The sequence below is a fragment of the Microchirus variegatus genome (assembly GCF_963457635.1).
Source record: "Microchirus variegatus genome assembly, chromosome: 13".
Lineage (NCBI taxonomy): Eukaryota > Metazoa > Chordata > Actinopteri > Pleuronectiformes > Soleidae > Microchirus > Microchirus variegatus.
In genome coordinates this window covers 16,096,580-16,116,245 of record NC_139814.1, presented here as the reverse complement: position 1 = coordinate 16,116,245, position 19,666 = coordinate 16,096,580, and the positions used below count along the sequence as shown (strand labels likewise).

General features: G+C 43.1%; 1 protein-coding gene across 1 annotated transcript; it reads right to left on the bottom strand.

Moving 5' to 3' along the window:
• Positions 1–1,263: 1,263 nt before the first annotated feature.
• On the bottom strand, positions 1,264–14,411 carry col1a2 (collagen, type I, alpha 2). Its single transcript, XM_083899745.1, has 48 exons — positions 14,289–14,411; positions 13,820–13,903; positions 13,241–13,297; positions 13,055–13,099; positions 12,885–12,938; positions 12,697–12,750; positions 12,545–12,598; positions 12,370–12,423; positions 11,945–11,998; positions 11,778–11,822; positions 11,571–11,669; positions 11,276–11,329; positions 10,905–11,003; positions 10,566–10,610; positions 10,285–10,383; positions 10,146–10,199; positions 9,950–10,057; positions 9,787–9,840; positions 9,579–9,677; positions 8,876–8,929; positions 8,640–8,738; positions 8,499–8,552; positions 8,360–8,413; positions 8,197–8,250; positions 7,955–8,008; positions 7,801–7,845; positions 7,526–7,624; positions 7,279–7,386; positions 7,107–7,160; positions 6,940–6,993; positions 6,162–6,215; positions 6,005–6,058; positions 5,802–5,909; positions 5,480–5,533; positions 5,296–5,349; positions 5,028–5,189; positions 4,798–4,905; positions 4,280–4,387; positions 4,108–4,161; positions 3,866–3,973; positions 3,718–3,771; positions 3,468–3,575; positions 3,326–3,379; positions 2,932–3,039; positions 2,527–2,770; positions 2,244–2,428; positions 1,906–2,148; positions 1,264–1,698 (listed from the first exon to the last, which is right to left on the bottom strand). Exons 3-48 carry the CDS (start codon positions 13,241–13,243, stop codon positions 1,552–1,554), a joined length of 3,810 nt encoding a protein of 1,269 aa, XP_083755871.1. The 5' UTR covers positions 13,244–13,297; positions 13,820–13,903; positions 14,289–14,411; the 3' UTR covers positions 1,264–1,551.
• Positions 14,412–19,666: the final 5,255 nt, after the last annotated feature.

Sequence of the window (19,666 nt, the reverse complement as noted above, 5' to 3'; positions counted from 1 at the left end):
TCTTCCTTTGCACAGTGATCAAAGATTATTTGCTTATTCCACAGCCCCTTAAGGGCAAACTATACAAACAAAAGTATGCCACACCACCACCCAGTGGTCATTGAAAGTTCTGCATGTTATGATTTTCACAAAGTCTACAGTACATATATCCCAGTCACGTCAACCAAATTCTCAGTGTCTGAAAAGGTAGCAAAATGAGACATTTTCTGCAGGTTTCCCCATAATCCCACATGTCTGTGTGCATGCATCACTGCAATCCAAGCCTTGATCCAAACCACAGAAATTTATTTGGATGCAAAAGCTGTATTATGCAAGAGAAAAAAAAGATGCATATTTACAAGAAACAATGCACGTTAGTAATCACACATTGGCATGGACAGTGTAAACAGAAATTTGTCCGTACATTGAAATCAAATGTACTGTTGAAAAAAGCAAGATAAAGGGGGGGGGGGGGGAGGAAAATCAGAATATGGCTGTGCTTTCACCAAAGGAAGATGTTTAAGTCAAGGATGATCTGTAAGTCATCAGCCAAACTAGAACCAAAATACAGTGACACACCTTCACTGGTGTCATTAAAACATGAAAGCACTTAAGTCACTGAGTTGTGTGTTTTTGGAACATTGGACATGCTTTATTTCAGAACTTTTCACAATTTATTTAAACATCTCACATATACAAAATAGGTACAATAGACTTTGTGGCGTCATTTTTTTTTTGAGAGAGAGAGAGAGGCCGACTAAAAACCTGTTCAGAATTGGATGAAATATGTGTCAGTATGAACACTGGGTGTGGGATTTGAAGAGTTAAAAAGCCTGAACAAAAAAAAAAAGGAATAAAACCAAAACAAACAAACAAAAGGAAAAAAAAACCTTCTTGACAAAACAAAACAAAAAAAGAACAAAACGAAAGAAAATAAAAAACCAGATATTAAAGATTTAGGAACATTCCACCTGCTTAAAGTGGGGGAGTATCAGGGGACGAATGCAAGACTCCTCATACGTCAATACAAAGTAATACAGTAAAAAGTGGTTCACTCCACAGCTGCATATTAGCACCAAAGATCTTGACTTCAAGTAACTGAGCACCTTCCGATATGGGACAAAGCTTGAAGCATTAGAAGTCTTGACATCTCAGTTGTGGACCCCAGTTTGTCAATAGTATTTTCTTTAGGTACAGGCATGAGGTAGTTTAAACCTTTTTTCATGGAAATTGTGGTTTTAAACCTCCTCTTTGGAAGATATACAAAGACCACAAAGTGATGCGTACTTTCAGCGTTTTTATTACACTTCTTTTATTTTTTACAAAAGGATGACATGATGTCCCACAACATGGTGTTTTCCCGCGTCCCTTTGGGTTGCTGTATTAATTTGCATTGCACAAACGCTCCATTCAGTCCTTTCAGTCCTCTCCGATTGTTGCCCATCTTAAGCAAGTGGATGTGCAGAGAGAAATCAGCATTCAGTATAAAAAAAACAACACAGAAAGAAGGGCAGAGATTTTGTTTTTTTTTCGTTCTTTCTCTCTTTTGGTGTTAATTTATCATGAGTCTATTTATTTGAAACAGACTGGGCCAATGTCCAAACCAAACTCCTGTTCAGCTCCACCAATGTCCAAAGGTGCAATGTCGAGGATGGGCAGGCGAGATGGTTTATTTGTTCTGTACTCAATGACTGTCTTGCTCCATTCACCGGTGTGTCTCTGCAGGGGCAGTGAAGGAAAAAGAGTTTCAGGAAAGTGCCAATGTGGCATAAGACTACTCATAATCACCTGTCTGTTAGACAGCTTTGTCTGATCTAATTTTTACTGTTCATCTACAGAATAATTTGTCTCTCTCACAAGGAAAAAAAACAAACTAAACTGTATTAATGACAGGAGCAAAGACCAAGGAAGCAAAGAGGTACTCACAGTGCAGCCGTCCTCCAGCACAGAGAAAGTGAAGCGGCTGTTGCCCTCGGCCCTCAGCTCAACATCGTTGGAGCCCTGGAGCACAACAGACTTCTTCATATTGCCACTCTCATCATCCATGTAGGCAACGCTGTTCTTGCAGTGGTAGGTGATGTTCTGGCTGGCCTGGTTGGACAGCAGGCGCATGAAAGCCAGCTGGGTGGCCATGCTCTGTGAGCTGACGTTCTCGTCGTTGTAGGTGAACTGCGGGGAGAGCAAGACCAAACCGTCAGCATTATTAGGAAATATTGTAATTGTATTGTTTTTATCCCTCGTGGTGCTTAAGCTCTGATGCTCACCTCTGTGCCTCCATTGATGGTCTCTCCGAACCAGACGTGCTTCTTGCCCTCGGTGCTTCTGAACCAGTTCTTACGGGCGATGCTCTCAGGGTGGGCATGGATGCAGGTCTCGCGGGTGTCGAAGTCGCAGAAGACCTTGATGGCATCATTCATGCAGCCCTGGTTGGGGTCAATCCAGTAGAAACCTAAAATGTAGCAAGATAGCAAACTCGTATTACATATGGGCCCCTTGAAAAAAATGAAAACCTTATATTCGGGTATATCAGTCCCACTGTGAGCTTACCACTGCTCCATTCGGGGTGGCTGAGCTTGATGTCACGGCAGGTACGGGCAGGGTTCTTTCTGGATCCCTCAGGGGTGAGCAGGTTCTCAATCTGGGTGTTGAGGGACTTGATGGTGGCATCAACCTCGTAGTCCTTAGCTCTCAGAGAAGGCTGGTCAGCTCTGTACTCATCATAGCCGGAGACATCATATCCACCTCCAGAGGGGCCGGGAGGTCCGGGCAGACCAGGAGATCCAGCGGGACCCTGAGATGGACAAGAGAGTGGATTTTATGACCAGCTTGCACCTCAGGTTAGATAATCCTTTGGTATAAAGCAGACCTAAGTGGTCTAGTTCCCAAAAAAAATTAATTATAGTGTATGACATGATGTGGTTAATCTGACAAGGACATTGTAAATTTGCTTACAGCAGGTCCAAGGTATCCAGGGGGTCCACGAGCACCAGGAGCACCAATGGTTCCATGGCCACCGGCTCTACCATCCTTACCAGGGGGTCCATGGGGTCCAGAGGGTCCCTGAAGAGGAGGATCATCACATAATTCAGACATGTCTTCATATGGACAATCACGCATCGTGTCTGGCTACAATTTTAGTATGTGCCGCATTTGGTGCTTTCATAGGAAACATAACAGAGAAAATGCAGGTATTTATACAAGTAGGTATGTTGACAAGTGTAGTACATGAGATGTGAATCATACTACAGAGGTAATTAATAGTTCGTCTTGTATTGAAAAGCACACTGACTTTCAGTCAATAAAAACTATCGATGTGTTGCGTGTGAGAAATCAGGTTTCCACTCACTCTGGGTCCAGAAGGTCCAGAAGCTCCAGCATTTCCAGTGTCACCGGAGGCTCCCTAAAAAAAACAGAGAGAAGATTAATGAATGACAAGGTAGTGTTAATGAGATGTAAATGTTCTAATTTTGTTTTGCGAGATCACTCACAGAAGGTCCAGGCATTCCCTGGAGACCAGGATGTCCACGCAGACCCTTCAGGCCTCTCTCTCCCTTTTCTCCAGCAACTCCCTTCTCGCCACGGGGTCCAGCAGGTCCCTATGACACACACCCACACAATGCAGTTTTCATACCAACATGCTATGGATGTAGATGGATCGAAATAACATTTGTGTAATATTTAAATGGTCAGAAAAGGTTATTCTGCCACTATATGGGTATAATTGTATCCTGTACTTACAGGTGCACCTCTGGCTCCAGCGGGGCCAACGGATCCAGTGGAACCAGATGGGCCCTAGAAATGAGAAAAGAGAATAATAATTAAAAAAAAAACAATGACGGAATTTTTCAAAGGTCATTTTAGGGATCTAAATGATTCAAAAACGTACAGATTCTCCACGGTTTCCGGGTCTACCAGCAGCTCCAGACTGTCCAGCGGGTCCGGGGGAACCAGCAAGTCCCATAGAACCAGCAGGTCCAGGCTCACCACGGTCTCCCTAAGCATGGTGGGAAACAGTATATACAGGTCAGATCATATAGGTCTGTGTGTGTGTGTGTGTGTGTGTGTGTGTGTGTGTGTGTGTGTATGTTGTTATCCAAAAATGCATTGAGATGCATTTAGGGGCAATACCTTGAATCCAGCAATACCAGGACGGCCAGGAGGTCCATCATTACCAGAGTTACCCTGTGGATAGCAAAGAATATTACAGTTTCCATAAATGTTGATGGGAGTCTGTTGTCTCTCAACCCTTGTTCAAAACTAGTCATTGATGGTGTATTGGGTCTGTTTGTAAAAGCCTTACCTCACGTCCAGCCTCTCCCTGAGCTCCGGTCATACCAGGCATACCAATGTTTCCGGCAGGGCCACGGGCTCCAGGGGGACCAGCAGGTCCAACTCTACCAGCTTCTCCCTGTAATAGGATGAGGACAATGGGGTCAAATATTTTTATTATTATTATTATTATTCTTTAAATATATTATTTTGCATCAGATATAGTATGTATGCAATGCATGTATGATCTTTTTTCATTCAAATTAGCCGGTATTATGGTAATAATGACGGCGGCCACACATTTGTGTAATATTTATATTTTTCTAATATGGATATGCAAGTGTTTAAAATCCTTCATAAAGCTCTTTTTTAAGGGTTTTTACGTTTGCGTATTTGTTGATTGATCAGATGAAACCACATACATTGGGACAGCTCCAATAATTTGCCTTTCATACAATATAATGTAATATATTGTAATATAATATATAATGATATAAACTAAATGATGGTGGGCGATCTTTCGAACAGGTGTGACAAAGTGTTGCTTACCAAACCACCAGCACCACCAGGCAGACCACGATCTCCTCTAGCACCAGGCAGACCAACGAATCCTTGGAGACCAAGAGGACCAGTGGTACCAGGGGCACCAGGTGGACCCTAAACAGACACAGAACATTTATTTGTAGTAGGCTGAATGTTTACTGTCAGTCATATTTTTGTGCTTCATAGTTTCATGATTTCATGATTGTTTATCATCAGGTAAAACAAACAGGACTTACAGGGGGACCAGACTCTCCAGAGGGTCCTTTCTCTCCAGCCAGACCTGATGGTCCAACCATACCCTGCTCTCCAGGAGAACCAGCGGAACCAGAATCACCACGGAGGCCACGAGGACCATCCTTACCGGCGGGACCGGCGGCACCAGGAGGTCCAACAATGCCCTGAAGAGAAAGAGTGAGTTAATGTCAAATGTCTGAATGTGTGTGCAGAATTATAGTCTGTATATATATATATATATATATATTCATATATAACATTGATACTCACAGCGGGACCAGCGGGACCAACTCGGCCAGCAATACCAGGGAAACCAGTGAGACCCTGACATCAGAAACACACATTGAAAAGTTACACAGCTGTCATGGAGAACTTGTGAGTGTTCCTGTACAGCTAATGTAAGCGTGTGTTCATGGATACAATTATTGAGATTAGGATAAGTTCTGATACTCACAGCGGGACCAGTGTCTCCACGGGCACCAGAAGGTCCAGCAGGGCCAGAAGGACCCTAGATACACAACAACACAAATTAGACATTTAATTCCATATGATTTTCAGATTGCGTCATAAATGGGAACTCCTATATTTTATGAAACTGGGGTTTAATATCATATGAATTAAAAGATAACCAAAGTAAGATGGTCTCACACCGTGACGCTGATTTGAAAGTCTGATTAACGTTCTGCTGCTCCTTGTGTTGTTGTCTGGTTTATCAGATCTAGCTCATTCAGGTGCAAATGTATGTCCTGTATGTGTCCAGTGTGAATGGTACTCACGGCAGGTCCAGACTGTCCAGCGGGTCCAGCGGGCCCACCGGGTCCAACCTCTCCCTTAACTCCACCGGGTCCACGCTCTCCTCTTGCTCCAGCCTGACCATCAGAACCCTGTGGGGGAGGAGAGTGGTGGATGAATGTTTGTGTGTTCAAACAGTATGTGCATGCACTAGATTGTTCCACAAGGTGACTGCCTGCTATCTTACAGGGGGTCCAGCGAATCCGGGAGCTCCAGCAGGTCCAACCTCTCCACGCTCTCCCTGTGAACAAAAGGCAGTTGGTCAAAACAAAATGGTTGAATATTGTGTTAAGACCTCATGTCATGAAGTATCTCAGATGATATGTTATGATGAAGCTACTTACAGAGGCTCCACGAGGTCCAGCAGGGCCAGAAGGTCCAAAAGAACCAGATTCACCCTGCAGGAGCGAAAAAGTGTGATTCATTAGCTCAACATTGTCCTTTGAGCATTTCCTACACACCTAAACCTTCACAATAACATAATATACTCTACTAGCTTATAACATTTATAGATGTTTAGATATTCTAATAGTTTTAGTTCAAACAAAAAAGTTTAACTCATTTCATTTAAGTGCCTACGCAGCTATACAAACATATTAGAAGTGACGCAAAATCAACAAAAACTATTGTTATTATTTGATATATATACCTGCTCAACCAATGCAGGGCCAAACACTACTGATTAGAACTGCATACAATTACAAAGAAAACATTTCTGCATTCATTATTATGTTATCTTATCACAGTAGTTGGTGTCATTGGTGTAATATTGTGAAATAGCCATCAGGTGGCAGTGTTGAGGTTCTATCTTCAGACATTTTTGTCAAATTGGGGGCATCTTCGATCACTGCTTCGGAGGAGTGGTCCTAACATAAGATGCGGGTTTGTTCGTCCGTTATAACATTCGAACAGCGATTTGATCTGGCTTTGCTTGTAAGTCAATAGTGCAGGCGTTGGTCATCTTAAATGACCTTGGTGGCAGCCATTTTTAGGTAACGCTAAAGCCACACGATATCCGTCTGTGTTTACAGACTAAGTCTTCAATATGTACACGTTACACGTGGTTTCCTCTAAGATTTTGTTCCGTAGTAGAGGATAAATATTTACACATTTCCAACTTACCTTATCACCATTGGCTCCAGTGGGTCCAGGAGGTCCAGCGGGTCCGGGGAGACCCTAGAAAGAGAGAGGCACTTAGACTAAGGCACAGATGACAACTCTTAAAGCCCTAAAATGAATGCCTTCATTTTTTTTATTTACAGAGTTGAGGATAAGTGAGTTTAACTTACACGGGAACCATCTCTTCCAACGTTGCCATCGGGTCCTTTGTGTCCGAGCTCTCCCTGTAGAGGGAGAAAATGGAAGAGAATTATAGAGAAGAAACCCATTCGTATCAACAAACCAGTTATTTTGAGGGATAAAATCTACGAAATTTGCCGTTGGTATATTTTTGGAACTTACCTTCTCTCCCTTGGGTCCAGGAGTACCAGCGGCTCCACGCTCACCAGGCATGCCACCAGGTCCCTGGTGTCCAGGGCCACCAGCAGCTCCAGCAGCGCCATTCTCTCCCTGGGAACAGGCACAACAAACTCTGGTTCATTTTTCATATCGAACAAAGATGATCCTATAAGCACCAATAAGGTCTGATGTCAGTAAACTGCTATTTTCAGCATCAATAACAGGGCCCAGCTATGGCACATCGTCTAACCTTGCCACCATCGGTTCCAGGGGGGCCAGCAGGTCCACGGGTTCCCATTGGTCCCTGAGGTCCAGAAGATCCAGCAACACCGTTGTTACCACGCTCTCCCTGGAGGAACAAGCAGATGTAGTCAGTATGTATATCTTCAGCAACTGTAATGACTGAGCGTGTTTGTTTTATAAATTATATAAGACAATTAGAAAATAGTATTGAGTCATTTGGTGCAAAAAGACAATAGTTAGTGTGTGAATTTTGAATGCAAAGACATGAGAAGGTGAACTCACTCTGGCACCAGCAGGTCCAGCAGTTCCCTGGTCTCCTGGGATACCCTATAGTGAAATCGGTGGCAGATTAGAGATGTACAGCTATAGGATGGAACTGCAGATTCACTGTTTGTCATGGTTGAACTTGCTGTGTATGTGTATGTGTCTTACTTACTCTGTTTCCGGGCTTGCCACCCTCTCCAGCAGATCCAGCGGGGCCGGGCAGACCCTGAAATATGTCAAGAAGCAACATCAGCATCATGGGAGGAGGTGATATTAGTTAACATCTCTACGTTTGGCCATTTCACTGTAGTGAAAAGGCATCAACAAATCACACACTGGCTGGAAGGCCAGAAAATAAAGCGCTGTTTCTCTAAATTTGTTGATATTTAATAGAGAAAGATGGCGGATCCAAACCTGGAAGCCAGGAGCTCCAGAGGGACCCTGCTCTCCCTTCTCACCAGCACCGCCCTGTAGAAAGGAAGAGGGAGTACCAATGTTAAAAGCAGATCTTTTCGCATTATGAATGTACTGCATGAAAATGAAATACAAAATGAATACAGCATATAAAGATACTTACAGATGGTCCCATAGCACCAGTGGCTCCATTGTTTCCATCAGGTCCAGGAGATCCCTGAAAAACAAAATAGGAACATGTTAGATGCGTATGGATGTTAAATGTCCTTCATGTTTATATTTTAGTTTTTCTTTTCACTTACTCTCAGTCCAGTGGGGCCAGTGGCTCCCTTCTCGCCAGGCTTGCCAGCCTCACCCTGACGGAGGCAAAAGTTTGGTTATGCACAGGTATAATGAGAAATTATTGGCTTTCTCTGTTGGGTCTGAGCTTTATTTGTACTCACAGAGTTTCCTTTGGGTCCAGGGAAGCCAATGTTTCCTGGCTGGCCTCTAGGTCCAGTTGGGCCGGGAGGTCCAGAGCGACCATCTTGTCCAGAAGGACCCTGTAATAGGAAACAGGGAGATGAGGGAGGAAGAGGAGGTGATGCCCAGTGAAGTTTTGGTAGGCAAACATGCTCATAAACATTACAGCTGTGCTTGCAAAATGTGTTTTTTATTATGAAATTCTGGTTTTACTTACAGCGGGTCCCTCTTTTCCTGGGGGTCCAGAGCTTCCAGGGCTTCCGGGGAGACCCTATGGAAGACACACAACTCTCAGTCACTAATATTTATGAATTTATTCAGCTGTACTGTTACAGTTGTCACCTCAAGCTAACTACCTTTCACTAACATCTTGGATTCCATTGCCCATACAAGGCAAATCACTTAGTTTGTGACATTATATAACTTGGGACTTTATATCACTTATAACTTCTATTGTGCTGTGCTATTGTCCATCTCAAAATGTAGGGTAAAGAGCTCCTTGCAGCCATTTTGACATGGTTTGGCAGGAAAACCACAGGTGTAAACGATAGCTCTATTCAGTTCAGGGTAACGTGAATAAGCATGCATCCTGAAACTGAGGAAGCTAAGTGGAACTCGGCCATCGTAGCTTCGATTATTTAACACCATGTGATTTACCGTCACGTACTGTGATCCGTCAAAAAATGGCAGCAGTGATACATCACCACATTTCTTTTCCCTCCACCCATCTGAACCATAACATTAAAGAACAAAACGCACCAGCTAGTCCCTAAACATTTATATGAATGTAGACTGATAATTACACATAGAATCTCATCTTATATGAGGTATCACTTTGATCTAATAGATTGAAAAGAGAGCCTACATAAAGATCAGATACCTGTCCCTGTTCAAAACCCAGTATTTAGCAAATGACTCACTCTGAGACCAGCTGGGCCGGGCTCACCAGCACGACCAGCATCTCCAGGGGGTCCACGAGGTCCACCGGCTCCAGTAGCACCACGGCCGCCGGGCATGCCCTGCGAGATGGAGTCAAATAGGCAGGTAAATAATCAGCAAATTAGAGCGATGGTATGTTGAGCCACTTGCATGTCAGCACGATAACCAATTTTATTTTCAAATACTTACAGCGGGACCAGATCTTCCATCAGCACCAGGCATACCACGGCTTCCAGAAGCGCCCTATAGGAGACACACACAGACGTTAACAGGCGATTCCACGACCGTGGATCTGGATCTGGATGCGTGCAACATCGCCTATATCAGAAAAAAAAACACGAGTGGTACTCACTCTAGCTCCACGGGCACCAGCAGGGCCAGTAGCACCGAGCTCACCAGTGGGTCCTCTCTTGCCCTCCTCACCCTGAGGTCCAGAGGCTCCCTGAGGTCCAGAGTTACCCTATAGAAAAAAAAAAAACAAAGAAGATGAGGGCCTGCAGTTCTGATGAACTTAGAAACTGACAAACATTACCAAAATGTTTACTTACAGGCTCTCCTTTGGGGCCAGAATCTCCCTTAACTCCCTGAGCACCAGGATCTCCCTAAAAAAACAGACACCATAACAATTAAATACAGTTGGGTACAAATGCTCTTTTTTTGTGGGTGTTTATGTGGATGTGGACTCACAGAAAGGCCTCTAGGTCCAGCAGCACCCTGAGGGCCCTGGGGTCCAGCGCCTCCTCTTGGTCCAGGGAAGCCAGGGGCTCCAGCAACACCAGGGGTGCCCTAAATCAGAGCCATGACAGACAGGTGAGCATAGACCACAGTATCACTGAAACACTGAAAATAAAATAAAACTGCATCCAGGTTTAAGTGACACTAAATTATGTCCTGCAGTTCCATTTATTACTATTATTTATGTGTTTATGATGTAAGAACTCAAACTGCCGTGTAAATGAAATACTTACAGCGGCTCCCTTAGATCCAGTCAGGCCATTGGCACCAGGGTTACCCTAGATCAAAGAAAGTTATACAATATTAAAATTAATTCAACACCTGCACAAAAAAATATTCAACATATGCAAAAAAATTATACTAAGATCTCTATCTCTATGATAGAATGTTTTCAGAGAGAGGTCAAAATTGATCATTTATATGTTGATTACATCACTTTGTATGTCAATACTATTCAACAATACTAATAATACCGATACACAAGAAGACTTCTAACCAATCTTCCAAACATTTTCACAAACCAAAAATTGCAAAATACATGAAAGGTGTCTGTAAAACATTTGTTTACTTACAGCGGGACCAACGGGGCCAACAACACCATTGGGACCAGGCTCTCCTCTAGATCCCTGGGGTCCACTTGGGCCAGTAGATCCAGCAGGTCCAAGCTCTCCCTGCCAAGTTCAGACACATTTATAGTCATACAATATATATATGTGTGTGTGTCATCACTTCATGACGTCGCTATGGCAAAAGAAGCATTCAAAACGAAAACAAAGGAATTTAGTTGTGTTCAGCTGCTAAATATCTGAAAATAATTCCCTTGAGGATGCTATGTAGGTAAGATGCGTGGATGTACTGTATGTTCATGTGAGGTGTTTCCCTTTTGTGACACTTTGGAAGGCACTTTTTTTGTGAAAAGAACAGGAAGTGACATCACACCCACCTTGGGGCCGGGGCCGCCGGGGAAACCTGGGGGACCAGCAGCACCAACTGGACCCTGCAGAGAGAGGCGGCAGACATGACATCAGAATATACAGTGTGCCATGCAGATTAGAGTTCACATAAAGGTCACAGAATAAAATGGTGTTTGTCTGATATGGGTCCAAGAATTAGTTGGCCAAGGTGGCCTTTTCTATATGGATTAAAGCTCCGGATTTAGCCTATGGCTATAATCTTGTACATTTACATTTTTAATGTTTTCAATTGATGTACACTGAACTTCAAACTTCAGTACTCACAGCAGGACCAGCGGGTCCAACATTGCCATCAGCACCACGAGCACCAGCAGGCCCAGCAGGACCAGGACGACCTCTCTCTCCAGCCATACCACGAGATCCCTACGCATTGAGTATACGCAACGAAAGTGGTGAGAAAAATATCTCACTATATCAAATTATATATTTAGATTTTAAAATAATGCAATACATGGTGCATCTTGCACTTACAGCCAGTCCAGGGCTTCCAGCAGCTCCATGGGCACCATTCTCACCCTACAAGAGAAGCAGAAGAGGGCGGATTATGGTCTCTGAAGAGGAACGCTCTCTTGGAGGTAGTTTAAGTTCCTTCATTAAATAAAGAACATCAGTAATCTTGCAGAAGATGCTCCTCTTACCTTGAGGCCAGCAGCACCAGCCTCTCCCTTGCGTCCATCAAGACCAGTGTAACCCTAAAAATACAGAAAGAACAGTTTGAAGATGCTTTACTGAGGTCAGGTCATGATAGTGTGTCTCTAGACATTTTAGATATTGGAGACAAACATGAAACAGGATTGCTTGATCTCTCTATTAACAATTTCCACCATGGGAGAAGAGATATACTAAGCCTAAGCACTCAATGATGGTTATTATGCAAAAAGAGGTGCATTCTGGAACTTTATATGGACGAGTTCACGAGTTTTCATTGTAAATGTGGCAAAATCTTTCATGATAGCCATTATCTCTGCACAGAAGTCCCTATTTCTTTGCTAATGTATGCTACTCTGAGCAGGTGGGGATGACCAAACAAGTACTCAAGCACTGAAAAAAGGTGACCACTCACTCTGTGTCCCTTCATTCCTGGAAGTCCAGGGGTTCCGGGGAATCCACGAGCGCCCTGCAATACACAGCAACAACAAAAAAAGACCATCACCATGACATGTTTTAGATCACCAGACCTAATGTCTGTTTGTGTCCTGTGTGCCATTCTCTATGTTTTGGTTAAAAGAACCTCATACCTGAGGGCCGGCGGCACCTCTGTCTCCAGGCTTGCCAGGTCTGCCATTGTTGCCCTGTGTGTGTGAACAAAACACAGATTTGTACCATCAACTCATCTCAAATCCTGAAAAGACTGAGGACTATTGTAGAAAAATCAAGCGTGTATACGTACATCCTCTCCAGCTTTGCCAGGGGGTCCAGGGGGGCCACGAGCACCAACGGGGCCCTAGATTACGCAAAAAGCAATGGCTATGAAAATCTCATATGTGACAAATGATTTCAACTATCAACATGGTGTGACCTGAGTTTAATTAACACAACACAGTAAGGAATTGTGAATATATTAGAGGAGGATCTTACACTCTGACCAGGCTCTCCAGGCTCACCAGCATGTCCTGTGTGTCCTTGGGGTCCCTGTTGAGTGACAGGAAGCACAGCAATTAGTCACATCGTAGACAGAAGACAGATCGCCTCGAGGTTTACGAGGATTATAATTTAAGTAAATGGTGAGAATTTGCATTTTCACTTACAGGGGGTCCAGGAGGTCCGCCAGGGCCTCTAGAACCCATCAGACCCTGGAAAAGGACAAAGACGTACGTTATTTATGAACGGAACGTAATGAATGCAACTGTGGGGACTTAAGAGGTGACTTAATATTCAAAAATCACTAAACAGAGAGGTAAGGATGAGTGTGGCTGTGCGAGAGGAGGCCTCACCATGGGTCCAGGGCCGGCGTCGGGACCTTTAGAATGATCATACTGAGCAGCAAAGTTCTGTTGAAAAGGCAAAAAACAAACATTAACACATCTAAAAAAATACTAGTACAGAGTAAAAGCAGAGCATTCACTCACTTCAATTAGATCATGAAATGTTCATTGTAGCCAGCTTTGTAAACTACTAAGCTTGTCTTCAACAAAACTGTACATAAACATTGTTTTTATTTAAATAATAGCACTAGTAACGCGTGTAAAAGACACATGTGTTGTGGGGTCATATTAAGGAGCAAGGGCTCTTGGGGTTACAGGAAGTAACAAAAGGGGTGACTCAGCAGATTGGGGAAAAAATAAATAGTGTTAGCAAGGAGTGTGTCACAGCCTAATGTGGGTCAGATTCATACATAACACACGCATGCACACACACACAAACCATTGCTGCATTCTGCACAGTTTGCATCAAATCAAATATCTCAAGCCATTTTGCAGCCTGTACGGCGTCACTAAAGATTTGGGACCCCATTTTGCTTTGAACACACTCAGTCCACGTTGATTGTCACAGCTAGTAAATAGTGCGCTTACTCCTCCGAGTCCAGGGGGACCAGGGGGGCCAGCGGGGCCAGGGAGTCCGGGTTTGCCATCTCTGCCGTCTGGGCCCTGAGGACCCTGTAAAGCACATGATGATACAGTGAGTGAAGGCAGGAACACGGGAACAGAACGATTACTTGAAATCTATTCAATCAATAAATTAATCTTAGACATCTTAAATAGACAAAGATCAAACAAAACCATACAAATCAAATACTAAATATAAAACGAATCACTTCAGTCGTATATGCTGATCTATTATTTTTGCCTCATCCTCGTCAGCACATAGGCTATGGGTGATGTAAACAATGGGGGAGTGGCCTTCTGAGGTTAATAGGTCAAATGATGTCAACAAACACTAGGGCCAAAGATGCTGCATAAATAAAAACAATAAATTAAAGCACATGTTTGGATTTGGTCCTGGGATCGAAGGCAGCGGCAGCAGAGATACAGTTGGACTTACCCTGTCACCTCGAGGTCCTTTGTCTCCTCGGGGTCCCTGCTGCAGAGAAATCACTCAGTCAGACCAAAACACAGAGCAGATGGCTCAGCTCAGCATGTCAAACTCTCAACTAGTATCCTCACAAAAGCAGGTCAGAGTCAATTGCAGTTAAGGAAATATCACTAATACTAAATCAGAAGCCAAATATTCTGCTAAACTAACTTTAAACGAGAGGACAACCAAGTTTAACACATTTTAAGTGATTAAACAAATCAGGTGTCATTAAGAATCTCTTTTTTTTCCTTATGTCGAATATGCCACACTATAGGAGCTTAATGACACAAGTTTTGTGCTCACCTTGACTTTTCCCTAAATAGAAAAGAAGATCAATAAATATAAGGTTTATTTATTCAACCTTTTCAAGGTTTCTTAACAATGAGCCACCTGAGCATGCAGAGTATATATATTTATAAATATAAAGGATGCTCTTGCTGATACAGGATTAATTAAAGGTATAGAGCAGAACAATGTGCATGTGAAGTCAGCAGAGATGCTTCGAAAAGCAGCAGGATAAAGCGTCCGAAACCAACAATCTCTTAGCATTAAGAGCAGTTAGTCCATGGAACGGTGAATGTTCGGCACCTATAATGGTGTAAATGCTGCTGTTGTACTGGCAAGCATGATGCATGCTGAGATCCTCTGCAATCTCAAATCTGGCCATCAGTCATTTAAGTAAACACTCATCAGGCCTCAATCCTGCAGTAATTAATAATAATAGTTCACCAATGATAAAACGTTTGGTGCTTCTCTGAGATCAGCTATCACTTCCTGAGTCAAATCTAGATCAAGAAGCAGAGGAAAGCTCCAAACTGACCCAAGGCCAGCTGTTAGGAGCAAACCTCCCTTTGCCCCCTCTCTCTCTCTGCCTGTCCTCAGAAAGGATCCTTTGTGCCAGGCCCCACGGGTGCCTCAGCACACGGTTTTAGCTTTCACTGACACAAACTTTAGCCAATTGGACCCTCACCTATTCATGGACAGGAAAGGGGGACGAATAACTTTAGGTTCGGTGGGGACAGAAAAAAGATTTCTGCCGTCATTGAGATTGCTCGCGGAGCAGCGGAGGAGTCTACTCCAAGGCGAGAGAGAGGGAGAGAGGCAAAGAGACAAGGTAAAGCTGTCGTTGCATGAGTGTGTACTAACCTCGTCTGTGGCGTTGGAGAGATGAGGAAGAGGGTGAAGACGAGGGCCGGGGAGAAAAGGGGGAACAATCGGTTAGAACATGACAAAGTTTTTAGTTTTTTTTGTGCAGAACAGTAACATTACAACGCCTCTGCATCAGAAAATGCATCTGTAGGTGTTCATTTAGCAAAATAAAGGAGTGGAAAATGACTATGCACCAGTAATGGCACATTTAAACAATTGTTAAGTAGAAAGCTGAGTGTTTCTGTGTCTTTTGACATCACTAAAACCATCATCTAGGCCACAGGAACTAACCATCATCACCTGTGTCTGCAATGTATGCTGGAAGGCCTGTGTCTAAACTTTAACTGCCGCATCATGCCTGTCTAAGCATGCGTCTACTAAAAGTGTAGCTGAGGGACATCACCGAGTCAAAGCAAAGCTGTCTTAACACACGTAACAAAGTGAGTCTCAGCGTTCAATAGCATTCCACATGTGACGGCTGCAGCAGAAGCGACAGGCCTGAACAGGTAGCGTTTACCCTTGGGACAGGAATACCTGGCCGACTTGTACATACATCACAGAAACAACAAGGACTTCGTTATATGTGTCGCTGATGCTGCATCACGTCTGATACGACAGCATTTAAAGGGATAGGGCTTTGGTTTTCCATCGAATTAAACATAAACCTGGTTTTAAGTACGTTTTAAGTGGTTTTAATTTTGAAAAAATTAAAAAAAAACTACTGGTGGCTGCTGCTGCTGCCTGTGTCTGACATCATCTACACCTGGTTGCAGATGGGATATCAGCTGTCCTCTCTGAATCTGCATCAGCTGGGTTTGCTAACTGGGACCTCCCTGTGACCTCTAACGTGTAATGCCCAAGCTGGACCACAAGGCGGCGCAGTTGGGCGTTCAAAGTGCTGAGGTTCAACGTGAGGCTGATTATTTTCCTGTTTGATGATTGTGGAAAAAAAAAGTCAAAAATGCTTCCTCTTGTGCTCTTACATTTAAATGTTATACTGATTTAATTTAAGTTAAAAAATTAAATTTAAATGAAAAGTGTTGACTATTAGAAGTCTTTGAAGTGAAAAAAGTAAAACATATTGTTGAATCTACACTCATTTTTGTACTTTAGCTTTTGTGAACACGTTTGACTCTTCAAAGAGAAAATGGAAAATGGAAAATGACGCCAACCAGATGTTTGCATCCATGGCCACCAGGGGGAGACATTGCAGTTTCCTATAACAACGAGTCTTTCCCTGGACGTCTGGATGGAACAATGTGTACAACGCCCCATCAAGTTTTCCAACAAATTTAGACTTTTTTTCCATAACTTCACATGCATTAACAGCTTTGAAAAGACACTAAGCTGAATATTGATAAATCTCACTCAAAGAAACACAGCTTTTTTTTTTTTTTTTATCTGGAGCGCAAATTCTCCCTAATAATTGTATCCTTGGAAAAAAAAGAAAGTAGAAGAGAAAAGTGAAGAATCCTTTAAATGTGCTCAATCCGTTGAGTTTAATTCAGCAGCGCTTTGAGCTGTTCTTCACGTTGACCTTGATGTAAACTCCCAAACAAAAGCCAAGCGCAAGATCCTGAAGCAGTGGGACCCGAAAAAAAAAGAATATCCATCACAGAACAAAAAAAAAAACAGAGCAGATATTCAAACTTACATTGACATGTTGCTAGATATGAAGTTACTGCAAGCAGCAACAGAATCCGGGTATCCACAAAGCTGAGCATGTCTAAATAGACATGCAGACTCCTTGTGCTGCTGTGCCCCTGTTTTTAAACCACCTTCAAGCAGGCATACAGTTGTGGTGACACGAGTAACTCCAAACTGAGCCGAAACTGCTGCCGTGATGCTAGAATAATAAAGTTCTATCAGGCCTATTTATATGGCAGGAGGGTCCCTGGTCTGCGTGTCAAAAGTCAGCCCACCGACCAATCACAGAGGAGAAATCCAATCTGACTCCCATCCCTCCGCAGCTCCCCAGTCAGTCATGTGGTCCTGCATCTCCCAGCCTCCTTCTCCTCTCCACCAGAGCGCGTTTGGCAACGCTTTGGCCATGATGACGAGTGCAACGTTTTTAATTAGATCCATTCTTTTTGAGGACGTGGACAGCGTCGAGGTTTAAAAGGTAGAAGAAGGCCTACGTCTCTGTCAGTGGTGCCGGAGACGCAGCAGGCGTCTCGGGTTCAACGAACGCCGTGCGCGCAGTTTGGAGAGGGGGGTTTGTGCGTAAAAATGGGTCCGTTTGGGTGTTGTCTTTGGCCGGGCGTCGTTTAGCACCAGCAGGGCCTGGTTCGTGTCATCTGTGTTGGATTTTATTTGAATTGTAGAGTAAAGAAAGAGTTTAGGAGAATGCAGTATTTCGTTGTTACTTTTTCAGAAGTTGGTTTGGAATGGACTCATTCAGTGTCGCTTTTACGCACGGATTTTTTTCGATCCCTTAAACCTATTTTTTTTGTATTCAATATTTCAAAACTCTCTATTGGCAACTTTTGTGTGTGTTTTGTGTTATATTCCTGATCCTGATAGTGTCATATTTCATTTCCCCCCCCACACACATGTGCAAACCAAAGCATTCCCAACCATTTCCATACGTGTCTCCAAATTAAAGTATCTAATATTTCTCCAGTAAGAACTCATGGATACTGTCATCTATACTCAGTGGACTGCACTGGTTCATACATTCAGAGCGCTGCAGATTCAGACAGGTGTGAAGGAAGGAGAGCTCCAGGCTTCTCCCTTCTATCCCTCTCTGAGCAGCTCTTACAGACCCACATGACCAGACATGTCATCTACTCCACACACACTCCAACAACCCTCATACCACCTTATATCACAGTCCCACTGCTTATTCCAGGCGCACAGCATGAACGCAGGGTATTTTCATTTTCGCTTCATGGTGAAAGGAGGAAATAAATGTATAAAACAACAATTTTTTTAGAAGATGATCCCTGAAATCAAGATATTTTGGCAACTAATGATTCTTTAGAATGATTCTGACAGTGAATATATGCAATAATCAATGATTGTGTACAGTGTTGTCTCCAAAATGGCACGAATGAAACATTGTGACCTACTGTCGTGAGTTTTTGAGCTTTTACGGTGAAAACTACACGAACAGACTGTGTCTGTGTCATCCTGCTTCATTCAGAAGCTCTTTCTTGCTTTATGTTGTAAGGGGGCATTATATGAAGTTCCATCCTGGCTGTGTTCACTGACCAGATATCTAATGACTACATAACTCTATTTATCGAACATATAAAGGCCTAATCACTGAACCCCAACGCACACACACAAAACCCCTCTCCTAACAGCTTCACCAAATCTCTTCCCTGAGTCAAACTACAGAGATAAAAAAGAGAGAGGAAAAAAGCAGAAAAGGAGGAGGGGCGAGTGAGATGAAATGTGTTTTAAAGATGGCAGAGCTCCCACTCCACTGCAGAGCGACTCACATTTCCATGTTTGCTGAGGAGCCGAAGCATTTGAAGTAGCTGGAGAGACCAGACAGGCGGCGTAGCAAATCAAAGATGGCTGCAGAGCTCCACATCATCAGAATCGTCTTTTTTTTCTCTCTCTCTCTCTCTCTCTCTCGATTCGGCGACATTCCACATACATAACACGTTAACAGATGATTAGGTGTTATCAGTGTGGAGATTTGCACAATCAAACAACATAGTTGATGCATGGTTTTTGACATTTATCAGAAGTAGAGGTGTAGGATTTTTTTTTTTTTTTTTTTACAATTAAATCTAAAGGGTTAGAACAACAGGAATTAAATGATTTGAACTGGAGCATAACATGTTCCAAAACACACTAAACCCTTTGAATTTCAAATGCCAAACATCTCCTACAACAATGTGAGGATCCTACTTACTTCTAGTAACCCATTTTAAACCATCCAGACATAGGCTATTGCAAGTTTCTGCAAACTGTATCCTAGTCACAGTTTAACTTTTGGTCAAAGTCATTTGTAGTGACCAGATAAACTCTTGCCTCTGAACTTATTCATTCAGGAGTTTCAAGAAAATATGAGGTTTTTAATTTAACCACATTTAATTCATATAAAGAGATATAGATTCCCGTTTGACTCGACGTGAGGATTTTCTCATTCCTTCAGCCACTTTGAATCCAACATCTCTCTCGACTCCACTCCTGTCTCCCATAGCGTTGCCAGCTGCTCCTAACAGACGCAGTCCTCCAGA

What these genes read in the sequence shown, in the direction of transcription:
- col1a2 (XM_083899745.1), bottom strand. An exon ending in GCGGACCTCCTGGACCCCCT is followed by an intron (nt 12,939 to 13,054) that starts GTAAGTGAAAAT and finishes GTCACTCAACAG; the next exon opens with GGACCCCAAGGACACACAGG. An exon ending in AGGGAGAGGCTGGACGTGAG is followed by an intron (nt 4,162 to 4,279) that starts GTAAGGCTTTTA and finishes TGCTATCCACAG; the next exon opens with GGTAACTCTGGTAATGATGG.